This window comes from Lynx rufus, unplaced genomic scaffold, assembly GCF_022079265.1.
Source record: "Lynx rufus isolate CCGP_SWC_20201006 ecotype Redwood Valley unplaced genomic scaffold, mLynRuf1.p SCAF_1, whole genome shotgun sequence".
Classification (NCBI taxonomy): Eukaryota; Metazoa; Chordata; class Mammalia; order Carnivora; family Felidae; genus Lynx; species Lynx rufus.
In genome coordinates, this window is record NW_025814823.1 from 190,835,750 (window position 1) to 190,851,982 (window position 16,233).

Genomic DNA, 16,233 nt, shown 5'->3' on the forward strand with positions numbered 1-16,233 from the left:
TTAGAAAACATATCTGTTTGATTTGATTCCTCCTCTAACTGGTTCTGTGGTCTTGGATAGATCACTGAAGCTATAGAATCCAGAGGGCTATCATCTCACCCAAGCCTTATAGTCTGGTTCATGAGCTATCTTTTATGCTCTTCATCATTAGGTGATGAAGACTTCACTAAAAACTGGTAGAACTGGGTCTTGACCTTGGGCTTGTTTGTTACCTGAGCATGTCCTGTTATGGCCACGGTATGCTTCCTCTATTGAATTCTTCTTTCCTTGTCTAGTAAATTCTAATGGTGATTTTGTCTTATGTGATGGTTGATTGCTTTTGTTTGCCAGTTATCAGAGTAAAGGGGCTAAAGTTCCAGGTGATGGAGAACCAGGTGAACCAGGTAAAGGGAGCAGAGCCCATTTCCAGTCTAACTTTTCTTTGGCCCCTATGAGGAGTCCATGTTTAAATAGAAGCCAATGAGGTGAGTTCATTGCATTTTACTACAAGCTGCACAGGAGTGGGAAGGAATGTAGCTCATTCACAGCTTACACATGCACATACACACAAGCACATGCATGGATGCTAACACACAGGGTAGGAAATCTTTTGATATGTATGGACAAAGGAATACAGGTGCAACCTCACTATCAGTCCACACATTTCCACATACACTGGTGGTCAGGAGAAAGAGCTCAGCACATTTTATCATACATCACTTGAGGGAGACTATTCAGGAGGGAGGAAAGGGAAGGTTATGAGGCAGAAAGAGAAATGAAACTAAAAGGTCCTGCCCTGTCAGCACTAACCAGAGTATAAGAAATGGACTTTGGACAGACAGACTGACTCCTGGGGCCTGCCAACAGTCAAAATGTCCAAAGGGCCTCTTATTCTCTGGCTGCTGATTGAACTTGGGCGGCTTTCTCTGAGTAAGTGTTCTGAATCCTTCCATGCAGGAGTCCCTGGAGAGCTTGGCATCCTGTGATAGATTTTCACAGCCGATCAGGCCTCAGTAGAGCAGAAGCCTGCTTCATTCTTGATTCCTTCCAGATTTTTTTCTTTGGAGGGTCTCTGCCTTTCTAGTTACATAGGGTTTTATCCTGAGACTGGTTTTAGAGTTTTACAGTGGGCTAATTTGTATTCAAATCAGAAATGACAACTTAAGAAGAAACACAAAATAAAGGGTCAGATGAAATGGGGAAAAGAAATTTCCTCTGCAGGTGTTATTAGCATAGTTGGGGAATTCTTCTGCAGAGCTCTTATTATAATTTGTATTTTTCTCTTTATTTTCAGTGTTTTTGGTTTGCTTTTTGTTTGTCTTCTTTTGCTGGGTATGACGCTTCATCCCTCACCAGAAGGTGAGGTTTGTTGTGTCCAAGTTTTGGGTGATGCAAGTGTACACACTCATTCTGGGCCAGTTTAGACTTCTGTGTCCTGGCAGCCTTGGGCAAAATGTTCCTCACTGAGCTGCAGTGGTCTCAGTCACTAGTCATTAACAATGGAAACATGTCTAAATTGCTCTGGCTCTTCTATGTATGAAATGAGGGAGCCAGATAAGACCAGTTTGAACAATCCATGATTCTAGAACTAGACAGTATCTAATATCCCTAGCAGTTTTCAAAGTTAGTAGCTATTTGCAAATGATCTCTCAAATGTGCTGCCCGCAAAAGCACTTCTATTCCAAGGAAAACAAATGTGTTCTCTCTACCCTTCAAACCTTTGCCATGCTGTTTTTCATCCTGCCTTTCTTTTCTCGGTAACTACATGCATTATCAGGTCTCCACCCAAGTCAGGCTTTTCCTGAGCACTCTGAGCCTCTGGACGGGGTAAGGTGTTTCTGCTATGAATTCCTATCTTCCATGAAGTCATCCATCAGAGAACTTGTCACCCCGTAGTAATTGATCATTTAACTGCCTCTCTTCCTAGATACTCTGTAGGAATTAATGGAATGAAGGCAATCCCTGTCACTTTCTTTATCAGTGTTTTCAGTGGTCTTTATCTTGTCCTGAGTTGTTGAGGTGTGGAGGTTTACGTTGTGTTGAAGGTTGCTGGAGTCTATGTTCCCGCTCCTGGCTGGACACTGATGGGGTAGGCTTCTCCAATCCTATGTGAAGGAAGCAGCACCTAGAGAACTGTCTTTTGTTCATTTTTCATTTGTACTTTTTCTAAAATGACCAATTTAGAAGAGAGTGATTGCTCAGAATCAGCAAGGATAAATCAGGACTGGATATGCTCTTAAAAGATGCAGAATGAAACCCTTTCCTCAGTAAATAGTGAAAATGAGACCCTGACTGGGGAGGGGGCCTTTACTGAGGTCACCACCTGGAGAAGGAACAAAGCTGGCAACAGAACCTAGGTTGTACCTACTGTCCTAGGTAATTCCCAAAAAGGGAATTTGATTATCAGTGATTCTTCTGCTCCAAGATACTTTTGTACCAGCAGGGAAGAGCTTCTTGTCCTATTTCTAAATTCTGAAATGCTTGGTTACTTGTACTAATACTTTATTAATTTCATGTGGCATTTGATACTTCATTGCATATAAACCTCCGAAATACTTCTGAGGCAAGTATTATATATCCCCCTTGCTTTCAATGATAATGAGGTCAGGATTATTGTGGCTTTCCCCCAAGAACACAAAAGCAGTAACTAGCAGAATGAAGTTTACGCTGTAGCCTAATGGGTGTTTTTCTGCCACACCAAATTGTCTGCTTCCTTTTTTTAAATATTAATTTTTAATCCAGTCAGTAATACAGAAACACCCCAGGTGAAAAAAATAACAGCATCATAAAGCTAAAATCCCTTTGACTACTCCCTCCTTCTCCAGTTCCTTTCCTCTGATGGCAAAGGCGACTGGAACAGTGAGTTGGGTGTATATCCCACCAGACACTTTTCTATGCATATACCTTCATATGTCTGTGCCCACAGACAAAAAAAAAAAAATGCAAACTGTTTTATTTGTTTTATAAGATGGTTTTGTATTTTATGTGTTGTTTTGAATTTGTCCTTTTCATACATTAATAAGGCTTGGAGTTTTCATGTCAACTGATAAAGATTTACTTCTAATAACCTTGGAATGATTGCATGGAATGAATAATTCATTATGTTTCCAGGGAATGCATATGCCATAGTTTTGCTGTTCCCCACATACATTGTTCACTTCATTCACATATATATGAAAGCTGCAGCAAACTTTTGCAAATGGATTTCCCTGTGCACATGTCTTTTTGTAGGGTAGATAACAAAGCACGGAATTGCTAAGGCTTAGCTAGGATACACGCATGCTCAATATTAATGGAAACTGCCAAATTGCCTCACAGTGTGGCTATACCAATTAAACTCCCATTTCATTCCAGTGTACTCCAATAGTCTATGTCATTTCCTGAGTCCCTGTCTGGCCAACTTTGATATTATTGGCATTCTAAATTTTTGCCAGTCTTACAGATGAAATTTACTGGCTTCTTGTATTTCTTTATCTATGCCTGTTATGTCTTCTGTCAATGTTTATATTGGGTGTTTTCTTACTGAGTAGTAGGATGCCTCTTTCTATAGTATGATACTGGAAAAACAAACTGTTTAATCTCCAGCAGAAATAATTCCCGCATATATTTTTAATTAATTTTCCAAACATTCATAGGAATAAGCTCATATTGAGAAAGTTGCTAGTTTTAGGTGCATATGTTCTGTTGGTAATAGAGCTGAAGGTGATGACAATGAATTTCTTATGTATTTATTTTTCCTTGTTTCATGGTAGGCTAAATGGACTTCTAGAGCATTTGTGGTCACTGAAACATTCCTACTACAATGAAATGAATAAACTGTGATTTCAGGGTCTGAAATTTCAGGGCGTGTCTGAATTTGCTTTGTGCTTACCTTATTTTAGAGAGGGTTATGGGGACATTCCTGATACCTGGGTCAGAGAGGAACCTGGTACTCTTGGCCATGTGCTATACAACTTAGCCCAATGGGCCAACAAAGTCAGTGAATGTAGAATCTCACAGGAAGGTACCTTGGAGAAAACAAAGCAGGACCTACGTACCCTAGAGAAAGCAGGTGGAGTCCTGATGATCTGGAGCTTCAGCCTGTCTTCAGTAGCATTTTTTGGGAGTGGAGGGTTAGAACCAGCAATCGTTAGAACAATTGTTGATGCTCAATTAACCCAGTGGGCTTAACATTTGCAGCAGTGAAAATGTTTCGCAGATTCTTAGCTATGGAAGTAATCTTAGAAGAGCTTGTCCACTGGTCCTCAAATCCTGGGTGACTAGCAAGTGATATCAGAATGACCTGGAGAATTTCCATGGGCCTTGGCTTCAAACATTCTGATTCAGGGTTGGGCAATAAAATTTGCACTTTCAACACCTTCCCCAGGTCATGCTGATGAGCAGGCAAAGCTGGGAAATAGGACTGCTTCATTTCAGAAATAGCGATACCTTCCATCTCACACAACTAATATAGTAAAACCAACCCTTGGCATTTTTCTATGCATAGGTGCCATTCTTTCTAATTCTTGTGGTTCTTTCCAGTTTTAACATTAAAAAAGTGTTCAAACTCCACCTAACTTCATGTTCTCTAGCAACAAATAAATGGTCCAGAGCAATCAATTTCTAGATCCAGTACTGAAAGGAGAGAAGGACAATGGAACGTAGTTCAACAGCCTATCTTACTGCCACAGCATTCTCTGGGTTTGAAAATGGAGGGAGTCCCAAGCAGTCAGGTCAGCAGTACATGGCCACTGTTTATTGAGGATACACTGGGTAGAGTGCTAGTTCTGGATGTGTTTACACGAGTTAGTGGAATTAGATTAAAGAGTTGGATTTTTCATTGGAAAAGTTTTTGGCTTATTGGAATGGTACTCAAGAACAGAGTTTTTGGGGCGCCTGGGTGGCGCAGTCGGTTAAGCGTCCGACTTCAGCCAGGTCACGATCTCACGGTCCGTGAGTTCGAGCCCCGCGTCGGGCTCTGGGCTGATGGCTCGGAGCCTGGAGCCTGTTTCCGATTCTGTGTCTCCCTCTCTCTCTGCCCTTCCCCCGTTCATGCTCTGTCTCTCTCTGTCCCAAAAATAAATAAACGTTGAAAAAAAAAAAAAAAGAACAGAGTTTTTAAATCAGCAAAAAGGGCTTGTTATGGAGATGAGTTCAGACCATGAGGTGGGTCAGCTATCTGTAACTGGGAGACAAAAGGGTGTGGAGTTAGGGACTCAGCAGTGGCTAAGGGCACATCAGAATTTAGGCTAAAAAATATACATAATGACTCTTCTCATCCTCCTGGAAGCATCTAGCTGCACAAACATCATGCAGTATATTTGAGAGATTTTAGTACTGCACAGCCTTAATTTTTCTCATCTTTCCTCACAGTTCCAGCTGCACCAGAGACTGTGAGAGGGTTTTTGGGTCAATCGGTGACCTTGCCCTGTAAGTACTCCTCTTGGTCTGAAAACAGCAACAGCATGTGCTGGGGCAAGGGCCCGTGTCCCAAATCCAAGTGCAACAATGAGCTTCTCCACACTGATGGGATGACAGTGTTGTCCAGGAAGTCATCAAAATATGAACTTCAGGGCAATATCCGACAAGGCGATGTCTCCTTGACCATCTTGAACACCAACGAAGGTGACAACAGTGTATACTGCTGCCGCATAGAGGTCCCTGGCTGGTTCAATGACGTGAAAAAGAACATTCGCCTGCAGCTGAGGAGAGGTGTGTACATGAAGGGGCTTGTGTCTCTGGAAGGATAGATTCAACAGTTAATGGGGAATGGATGTACTGGGTAGTGTTGGGGAGACTGTAGGTGCTTAAGCACGAGGGGGCAGATTAATTTTAAGATGTGTTGCTATGACTAGAGGAGGCACAGTATGGAGCAAATACCCATGGGGGCCAAGAAGACCACAGCAATGAATGGGTGGGGGGTGCATGGGAAGGGAACCAGTGAATTGGAGGGTCAGTCTGCAAAAGACATCTGCTTCTTATTACGAGATTGTTGCTTTGTGCACAGTGTTTTCAGATTTCGCAATTTTTACGTGTATAACATTGATTTTTATATGTTGGCAAAGATTTTTTAAAAAATACCATATAAATTAAATAAAATGTGTCCATGGGTCAGCTTCAGCCCATAAGCCAAAGTTTGCAACTTCCAGCAAAGGGGAAAGGGCATGAGACTTGGAGACAATCACAGCAGTTTTCAGGTGGCCTTTCTGTCTGTTACTGTCAGTTGCTTTTGATGAAACTGGAATATGGTGGGATTCTTAAAGATTTGAGCTGCATAGAAGGCAGCCTCTGGTTGAATTATGCTAACAGTAATCACCTTTCCTGCTTGTTGGGAATGGTGTCTCTCAGAGTAAGCTCTATGTTCAAACTGCATCAAAGATGGAGGGTTATTGGGCACCTCAGTGGCTCAGTCAGCTGAGCGTCCAACTCTTGGTTTTGGCTCAGGTCATGATCTCATGGTTTTGTGAGTTCAAACCCTACATCAGCTCTGCACTGCCAGGATGGAGCCTGCTTGGGATTCTCTCTCTCTCTCTGCCCCTCCCCCACTCACACTCTCTCCGTCTCTCTCAAAATAAATAAATAAACTTAAAAAAAAAAAGATGGGGGATTCTTGTGCTTTGTTCCTGACTGGGTAGGCATCTTGGAAGGCAGGATCATATGCTTATAGCCACATGTTTAACAGAATTCTCAGGTGACACGAATGCACTCTAAAATTTGGGAACGACTTATGTGGATGCTTCTTATTTCAGAACTTTCATATACTTTAGTATATTTTTCTTTAAAAGTGACTTTGTGATAGAAAAGGTATTTTTCTGATTTACTGAAGTTTTATTAAAGTTAAATGAGGCTAATCCAAGTCTTCTACTTTCAAGCCTGATATAACCAGCTATTATTTTATAAAATACTTGTTGAACTCAATATCTATGGGTCATTTCTAAGCTCACTGAAATCTGTTAGAGTTAATCAAAATTTGACATATTTAAGAGATGGTAGCATATGTAGAATAACTGTGGCTGATGAACCCAAACTCAAATGTTAGGGGGTGAGTGGTGTCGGCATGAACTTGTCGTTAATATATGAAAGAGACTACATTCTCATCCCATGTTGAACACCTTGGATTCATTTTTATTACAGATTTTAATTTTATTTCATTGTGGAAAGAACACCTATGGTGAGTTCTGCTCACTTAACAAATTTTCAAGTATACAACTTATTATTGTTAACTTTAGGTATGAGTTGTACAACAGAACTTGAGCTTCTTCATCTTGCTTGACTAAAATTTCATGTTTGGGCTCACTTTTGATGCAATTGTTCATTTGCTCACTGATGCAATCTTTTTGGAATATCTACCATGTGCCCAACATTGTGGTAGGTATTAGATTTGTAGCAGAGAACAAAATAAATAGCATATTTTCCCTTATGGAGCTTACAGTCTGGTGGGAGAAGCAGGTGTTAAACCATAATCATAAAATAAAAGTGAAGGTAAAGTATAGAGTGCAAAACCCAGAAACCTAATTGATTGCAGAATATGTGTGACCTACTTACAACAGTGTCCTTTTAGCTGAGACATGAGAGTTCAGTAGGAGTCAGCCTAATGAAGAGAGAGGCTCGGAAGCAACAGGTACAAAGTCCCTCCAGTGTGAGGTCACTGTTTAGAGAGGTGAAGAAAAGCCAGTGGGCTGGAGACAAGTGAGAAGAGTAAAGTGGAGACCTGAGATTGTAAAGAAAGAGCCAGATCAAGTGGAATTTTTGTGGGCCAACTTTGGGGTTGGGTCCTTTATCTCAAGGGCAAGGAGGACCCAGTAAAATCTTTTAAGCAGGGGACCAACATAATTATTTGTCATTTTAAAAGATTGTTCTAGCCAATGTGTAAAAAGCATGTCGGAAAGGTCAAGAGTAGGGGCAAGAAACCCAACTTTCATGGGCATTTCAGTGGTCCAGGCCAGTGGACCAGGTGAGGGCAGCAGAAACAGAGAAATGGACAGATCCCACATATATTTGTACAATGTATCTTATATCGGTTACAGCTCCAACAACTAAGCGCCCAGCAACCACTACTGCCATGACAACCACCATAGCTGTGCTTCCAACAACAGCTGTGACTACACCTGAACTCACAACCAGAACACCACTTCAGACTACCCTCACAGCTGTGGCAACCACGTGCCCCCCAACAATATCAACCTTTCTTCCTGAAGCAACCCCAGTTCTTGAGACCACTGAGCCTTCAATGGGAGCACCCACCTTCACTACAGGTACATGGTACATTTGGCCATTCTTTCCCTTCTGCTGGTCAGATGTATCTTGGGTCCCTTGCAACAGGGTTCTTTTACTGAATGGGGCAGTTCAGAGACTTGCCCTTGTGTGTGTGCATTCTGGTTTGCTAGGGTTGTCATAACAAATGCCACAGGGGGCTTAAACAACAGAAATTTATTTTCTCATAATTCTGGAGGCTAGAAGTATGAGACAAAGGTGTCAGTACGACTGATTTCTTGGCTTATAAATGGCTACCTTCTTTCTGTGTCTTCATATGGTCTTCCCTCTGTGTCTCTGTCCTAATCTTATCTTCTCATAAGGACACCAGTCGTATTGAATTAGGGTCCATCCATATAACTTCATTTTACTTAATTATTTCTTCCTCCAAATAAGGGCACAATTTCCTGTATTGGGGGTTAGAATTTCAACATATGAATTTTGGGGAATATAGTTCAGTTTATAACTGTATGTATGTGTGTGTGTGTGAGTGAGGATGTGGTTTCATCAATCTGTTCCTTTTCTTTGTTTTATGGTTTCCTTTTTTGCCCCCCATTTTTTCTGTTTTTTGAAAGTCGGATTTTTTGGTTCTCCAGTTGACCTTCCAGGAATCTTAGAGATATTTATGCAACAGCTAGGATATGTCACCTGGGGTCAGAACCCAGTTTTATTCTTCCAGGGGTTAAGTCTCTGCCTTGGCATTAGAGATTGGTTGAGGAAAGGCCTCCAGATGCCTTAAAATATCCCTTGATGATGAACTAGTTCTACCTTTGTTTCTTCCTTCCTCTTTCCTTCCCTTCTTCTCTCAATCCCTTCCTCCCTCCCTTCCATTCTTTTCTTTTTCTTTCCTTCCTGCCCCTTCCCCCGCCCAAGTCGTTTTTGATCCTCCATCTTGGACCCTCACTGACTTACTAGTTTCATTACTTATAGGGCTTATCAAAGTGCCCACCATGTTTCAACCTCTGATACCAAGGTAATGCTATTGGAAACTCATTAAGAGATAGTGTGAAGGCTTTCTTAGCTGTCTCAGCTGCCTCAGTAAGGCCTGGATAATTTAAATAGCTTTATAATATTGAATCAGCTAATTCTGTTATACTCTGGGTTGTCACCTAAAGTTCATGAACCATAAACCAGCCAATTTTTGTATGTATTTTTAATTGTTTTTGGTGTTTAAAATAATCACCTTAAACTATGACATTTGTAGTTTTCTTGATCCTAAAAAAATTACTTGCAATCCTTGAAGAAAACCTGAAATATATAAAAAGGCGCAAAGACAAGTATAAAAATAGCCCTGGATCCCACCACTCAGCACAAACACTTATTTTTGCAGCTCTCTTTTATCAAACTTTTTTTATATTCCAGAATCAGAAAGTTTCTTTCTCTCCAGTGACTCTGAGAGAAGCACCGAGGTGACCTCTGGAAACATTGCCTTGCTTACATCCAGAGGTATGAGGACACTTTCTTTCTCTTTCTTTTCCTCATTTCTTAGGTTGAGGAGAGTAAAATGCTATTGAATGAGATAACTGAAGATGAATTTTGTGTCCTGTGTGCCATGAACCCTATCTAGGACAAATTGGACCACATTTGTGGTTCATTCATTCTTGTGGCTTTGAGAGAGAAAGGGGGGTGGGGAGAGAGACTGACCTTGATTGTTTAAGCAATTCCTCATGGTAGCACATTTCTGGAATATTTGCCTTTCCATTCCAGGTGAGGCAGTGCTTAGCCGTCTCATCCTAATTCCCAGTACAATGATTTTTGTTGACTTCCTTGAGGGACGTCCTCACTTGATCATTGGCTTTCTGTAGTAGAGAGAGAAATTCATTCATGTGATCTTTCATCCATCAAGACTTCTTTAGGTATTTAATAGGGGTCCAAGGGCAGAGAATATCCTAAAATAAGGCACGATTTACATCCATGGGGGGGTGCTAGAGAGAAGTGCCCAGGCTGGGCTCTCTGTTTTATTCCTTTTTGCCAGGGATTTCTGGCCTTGGCTGATTTCCCAGGTGAGTTGGAGAGTTGAATAACTTCGTGGATATAATGGCCTTAGGTGAGTGCCTGGCATGTCAGTAAGTGCTCAAATGGCAGATTTTACTTAATGGGGCTTATAGTCAAGTAGAAGAAAACAGATATCTATGGGGTAAATAAATGAATCTGTTCTTGTGTTAGTACAATATAGGGAGGCAGTATGGCACAGGGTGTGTGCTCTGGTGTTACACTGCCTGGGTACAAGACCCACTTCTTAACTGTTGTATGACTCTGGGAAAGTTATTTAACCTCTTTGGGTCTTGGCTTCCTCATTGATAAAATGGGAATAATAATAACACCTATCCTGTGTCTCTTTCTGAAGATTAAATGAGAGGATACTTGTAGATCACTTAGAACAGCATGAACTGAATGCTCTGTAAACATTAGCTCTTCTTCTTCTTCTTCTTTTATTATTATTTTTTATTTAAAAAAGATTTTTTTTAATGTTTATTTATTTTTGACAGAGAGAGAGAGAGACAGAGCATGAGTGGGGGAGGGGCAGAGAGAGAGGGAGACACAGAATCTGAAGCAGGCTCCAAGCTCTGAGCTGTCAGATGCTCAACCAACTGAGCCACCCAGGCGCCCCATTCTACTTTTATTTTTTTTTATGACAGAAGTTAGTTTAGTGGACAGTGGGGCACCAAAAATAAAAAAGACAAGTTTTTACCTAAGTTTGTTTTCTCTTTTCCTTTGTTTTTGTTTTGTTTTTGTTTTGTTTTGTTTTGTTTTGTTTTGTTTTGTTTTTTTCAGAATCTGAAGGTTGGGGTCTCCAGTCAACGTCCCAGACATCAATGTGGGAAATGAGTGAGTCAGTGACTTTTCCTCAGCCAAGAGGTAAGGGGCTGTGCTCGTGAGGGTGATTTTGTCTTTGACCGTGGGAACAATCTGTCATCTGCCATCTGCCTGTTTGTCTTGGGATTTGGCTATTTTGGTTCCACTGTGGTCACATCCTACATCTTCCCACAAGCTGGGAAAGTGAAACCAGCTAATAGCGGCCATGTTTGCTTCTTCCCTCTTCTGCCTCTTTTCTGAAACCCCTGTGTTGGGATTCCCCTTCTTCCTTAGTTGTTTCTGTCTTGAAGCTAGAATTGCCAGAAAATCATCCATTCATTTAAAAAAATTAGTAATTTATTGTAAATTACACAAATATTACACTAGTGTATTTTTGTTAGGGATACATAAAAAGTAGGAAAAAAATCTCTTTGACTCCCTGTCTTTAATCCCAGCCCTTCCTGTGATATAATCACTGCTATTAGTTAAAGAGGACCATTCCTAGATCTTTTTCTATTTCCTTATGTGTGTGTATAGAAATATGCAGTTTTGTTCTGTTGTGTAAATTAAAAAAAATTCTATTATACTGTATGCAGCCTTCTGTATTTTGTTTATTTACCTAGCATTATATACTGGACTACTTTCCTTTCCAGTCCATGTAGATATATATCATTATGTTAAATTGCTGTATAGGATTTTATACTGTGGATACTTATAATATACAATGCCCACGAAGGGACATTGAGGTGTTCTAATATTTCATTACCATAAGTAGTTTGCAGGGGCATCCTTGTATGTGAGAGCCTCCTTAAGTGTCTATGTCTAAGGGTCTAGGGTGGTGACTAAGAAGGAGAAATCCTAGGCTGAAAGAAATGTACACTTTAAATTTACTAACCATTACAAAATTGTCTTCTGGAAAGGCTTTGCCAATTTATTTTCCCACCCACAGTGTCTGCTTTCCTACATCTCCCCTATACTTGATATGACCATTTATTTAATTTTTTTTCAATCTCCTGAGAAGAAAATTCTGTCCCATTTTTTTGTTGTTCATTTTTTGTTGTCTCATTTTTTGTTGATTAACAAGGCGTTTGAGTGTCTTTCCATATGTTTATTAGCCAAACAATGGTCCTGTAACTCTGTGAAGGAGGCAGTGTAACATCACTCACAAAGGCTCAGCAGATAGAATTGGAGAGGATGGGCAAGAGTAAGTGGAAAGAGGATACATTTTGAAGGAAGACTATAAATCAAGGTGAAATGCAAGGGTGACCTAATGTTGAAAAGTTTTGGCTTTTTTTTTTTTTTTTTTTTTTTTTTGGTGCTACCTCATTCAGCGGGAAGACAGGAAATTTGGACTAGTTGTTGTTAACTTAGGTGAAGCTAGATGCCAAAGATCCAAACCTTCTTTGTCTGTGGCGTGGGGTAAAACTGGGGGCTGTTTCCTGGCAGAAGAGAAGGTAGCAACGAGAAAAATGATGGAGAGTGGGCAAGGAGTTCTCAAAATGTTATCGTTCATTCCATTTAAATCTCAGGCTATTTTACATTCAACTGCAAGGAAACAGGAGGTCATCTTGATGTTTCACCCTCTTCTGTAATACCCCAGATAATTGTTATTTCACTCCTCCTTGATAAATCCTGGAGGAGAGAGAATACTTGAAGCAACATCTAGAGGCTGCATTGCTGAGAAGGAGCTTACTGTAAGAAGGTCTATCTCTGTGTAACCTTTACTCATTATGGAAGAAACCAGGACTTATTGAACGCATATTATATGTGGTGCAGTGCGAAGCTGTTCTCATGGGCCACTTCATTCAATTCCTTTTTAGCAGATGCTCATACCCCTATTTTGTGCAACTTTTCCAAGGCCACACTGCTCTCAGGTTCCTGATGCAGGAAGTCTAGCTCTGAGTCCAAGCTCTTAGATATTATTTTATTTTGTCTTGCCTATCTGTCTGAAATAAATGGTGGTGTTCTTTCCGTTTACTGTCCTCTCATCCCACTGGTTGTAATGAAACATTTGTAACAATAATTGCACTTTCTATTGCCGAAGACTTAATTATGTGTTAGGTACTGTACTAAGTGTATTTAATGTGTATTTTCTTATTTAAATCTCATAGTGACCTTCTGATCGGGTACAGATATTATACCTATTTTAGAGATAAAGAAATGGAGGGTCAGAGAGTTTATTAGAGTAGCTGACATCTACTGAAGTCTCTCTTTGTTTCAATACTGCTCACATTAAGCGCATTATTTCATCTGGCTTCTCACAAAATCCTATGAGATAGATACCATTATCACCTCCATTTTAGAGTTGAGGAAGGTTATATAACTTATCTGGTAAATGATGACCCGGGTTTAAACCATGTCGGTTCAACTCTGCTGCCATTCTGACATCATACTGTGTTGCTTCTCCCCACCCCTCACTCCCCAGTCTAGAGCCATTTACAGAATAATTCAGGATAAGTGCTACTTCTTCATTCACATGAAAGTGCTTTCAACTCCTTTCAGAGAGCTCACGTGACTCTGTGGGGTTTCTTTCCCTGGCCAAATATCCCTGATTCCTTCCTCATTTCTTCATGTAATTTTGGATGGCAAGCCTTCCGTGGATGAGAGCTGGTTTCAATTCTTCAAGAAGATCTGGTCAAAATTATTATTCCCTAAAGTCAGCATTACCCAGAGTGATAGTTCTTCGCCCCCACTCCATGGCTCCCTAGAATGGAGTTCGGAGACGTGGAGTGACTTACCCAAGATCATAGAGCTGGGCAGAGGGAGAGCTGGGACTCACACCAAGCCTCAGAGATTTTAAATTTTAAATGTCTGTGGTCTCCTGGGTGGAGTTGTCTGTGGACGGGCTGGGGGTGGTATGAACCCCCTGAAATTACATATATAATTATGTGTGCATATGTGCACATGCATTTTTCTGAGGGAAAAGTCTAGGACATATCTTTAGATTCTCCAAGAATTCTGCAAAGCTCCAAGTGGTTTGGAACCATCATTCAAACACAAACAAACAAACAACAATAAAAACTTGCATAGGTTTCTCCCCTCCCCCCACCCCAGAGCTAAAGAGTCTGTTTGAAGAATGCAAACTCTGACCCCTCCAGGTACATAGGAACTCAAAGCATTCCATCCAGCCTGAGGGTTCATTTCATTTTCTTGCATGGCAGCAGGAATTTGTGAAACGGTTCCAATTTGTTCCCTCAAGACAAATTTGTTCCCTCCCTCAAATTTGTTCCAATTTGTTCCCTCTACTGGGGAGGGACTCTGAAGTCATAATCTGATGGCCTGGGATTAAGTCTGCCATTGATTATGCCTTCCGTTCTTTTACTGCCTCAGTAACATCTCAGATCCTTTCTTTCTAGTCTTTTATCCTCACAGCCTCCAGGGTAGCTCTGGGTGGGGGTTGAAAAAGCTCACTGGGGAGTCTGAAGGCTCAGGCTTACATCCCAGCTCTGCCATTTTTGTGTTTCTGTTTTCTTTTAGATCCTCAGGTGAGTTATTTGTTCTGTTCTCCTCTAAATCTCAGTTTCCCCAAAACGTACAGTGATGATGATATTAGTACTTATTTCATAGGACTGTTAAGTGAGGAAACGCATAAGAAAAATACCTGGTACCTAATTACTGGCTAGTAAACGATAGTCCTTATGCCCTGTCCCCATTTCCTTTCTTCTTCACACATCTATTATTCCTACTCACACACCTTCATTTTTAGGTCTCTCTGGCAGGGTAACAAGAGGCCACTTTCACCAGCTCCCAACTGACTTGCTGTTCCTTATAAGCACACAGACACTTTTGGTTTTATGATTTTTTAAAATCTGTTAATTGCACCAGGGAAACAGCCAATGAGTGACAAAATTACAAACCTGGGAAAGTTACAAGAGCTTTTAAAATCTCACGGTAGTAATTCTCTACTTGTTACTGGAGTAAATCTGAGATTCTAAAAGCTCTTCACTGACTCCCTTTTAGGTGGCTCTACAGAATTCTTAATCATTGGTTTTATTCCTGCTTATGGACACATTTCATCTCCTGCTGCCTCTGAATTGTTTTGTCCTTCTCATACTGCTCAGTCTGTAGAGGCTCCACTCTACAATGTAGGCGTGGAATTCAAGTCATGCCTGAAAAAGAGCTGTGGTTGAGTGTGCCAAGCAAGAACTTCCAGATTCATGTTATTCATTTCATAGGACAACTCCAAGTAGGTTATCTCCTGCTTCAGTGCTCCCTCTACTTTTAAGGCATTTGCTGTAGACATCATGTGAAAAGGCCTACCTAGGGTGGCAAATCCTTGCCTCCACTCTAAGGCTGCCTAGAAATGGAGCTCAGAGATGTGAAGTGACTTGCCCGAGATCGCACAGCTAGACAGAGAGAGACCTGAGACTCACACCCAGGTTTCAGGGGGTTTAAACTTGTGTTCATTAACTCCCAGGGAGGAGTATTGTCTATGGAAATCTGGGAAACTGAGAAGATTAGAAACTGGGGCCCAGAAAATGGGAGGAATGGTTTTAGAAACAGCTGCTCTATTACCGTGTCTTTCTGTTTGACAAAGTCATCCAAAGCTTCATGGTCCAGAGCAAGCTGGCCTTTCCAAGGACCCAAAGGATTCTCAGAGGACAAAGTGGTTGGAGATGAGACTTTTCTCTTTATCTTGGAATTTGTTTTGGGTACTTGGAAATAGGTAATATGTTTTTTTGGTAAAGGCGTTTCAAATCCATCATTACTTAAACATGGCTTATTGAATTGATTTTCTATACATGGCATGGGAATAAATAAGTCATGACATCTGTCCTAAAAGGGGTCACACGTTAGTAAGATAGACAGGCTATGTATAGCAAACAATCATCCAGTGGGTTTAGTTTTGGGATAGAAGTATGGAAAGTTTTCCTGGGGGCCCAAAGAAGGGAAAGATGGATTCTCTCCTGGAAAGGATGGCGAGCATAATTTAACTTAATAATCTTTGAATTGGTTCTTCAAGGATGAGAACATTTCATTGTGCAGGGAAGGGTGAACAGGCAGGAAGAAGAGCATGAACAAAAAGAAGGGAACTTGATAAGAGTATGAAATCTTTGGAGCTTGTCTAATAGTCTAGTTGAATAGAGACAAGAAGCTGGGAATGGTCTAGGTTCTTAAGGGACTTGATTGATAGGCTGAAGAATTTAGATTTTATTCCAGGGTCATGAGAAACCATTCATGTTTTCTGGGTAGGGAATGATATTTCCAGTTCTGTTTTAGGAAACA

At 40.8% G+C, this 16,233-nt stretch overlaps 1 protein-coding gene across 1 annotated transcript in view; it reads left to right on the forward strand.

Annotated features, from left to right (window-relative positions):
• Positions 1-851: 851 nt before the first annotated feature.
• TIMD4 (T cell immunoglobulin and mucin domain containing 4) overlaps positions 852-16,233 on the forward strand; it is a 32,520-nt gene continuing 17,138 nt past the window's right edge. Inside the window, exons 1-5 of the mRNA XM_047076807.1 lie at positions 852-909; positions 5,332-5,670; positions 7,986-8,213; positions 9,574-9,657; positions 10,987-11,070. Coding sequence (XP_046932763.1) covers positions 852-909; positions 5,332-5,670; positions 7,986-8,213; positions 9,574-9,657; positions 10,987-11,070 — 793 coding nt within the window. The remainder of the gene's footprint in view (positions 910-5,331; positions 5,671-7,985; positions 8,214-9,573; positions 9,658-10,986; positions 11,071-16,233) is intronic.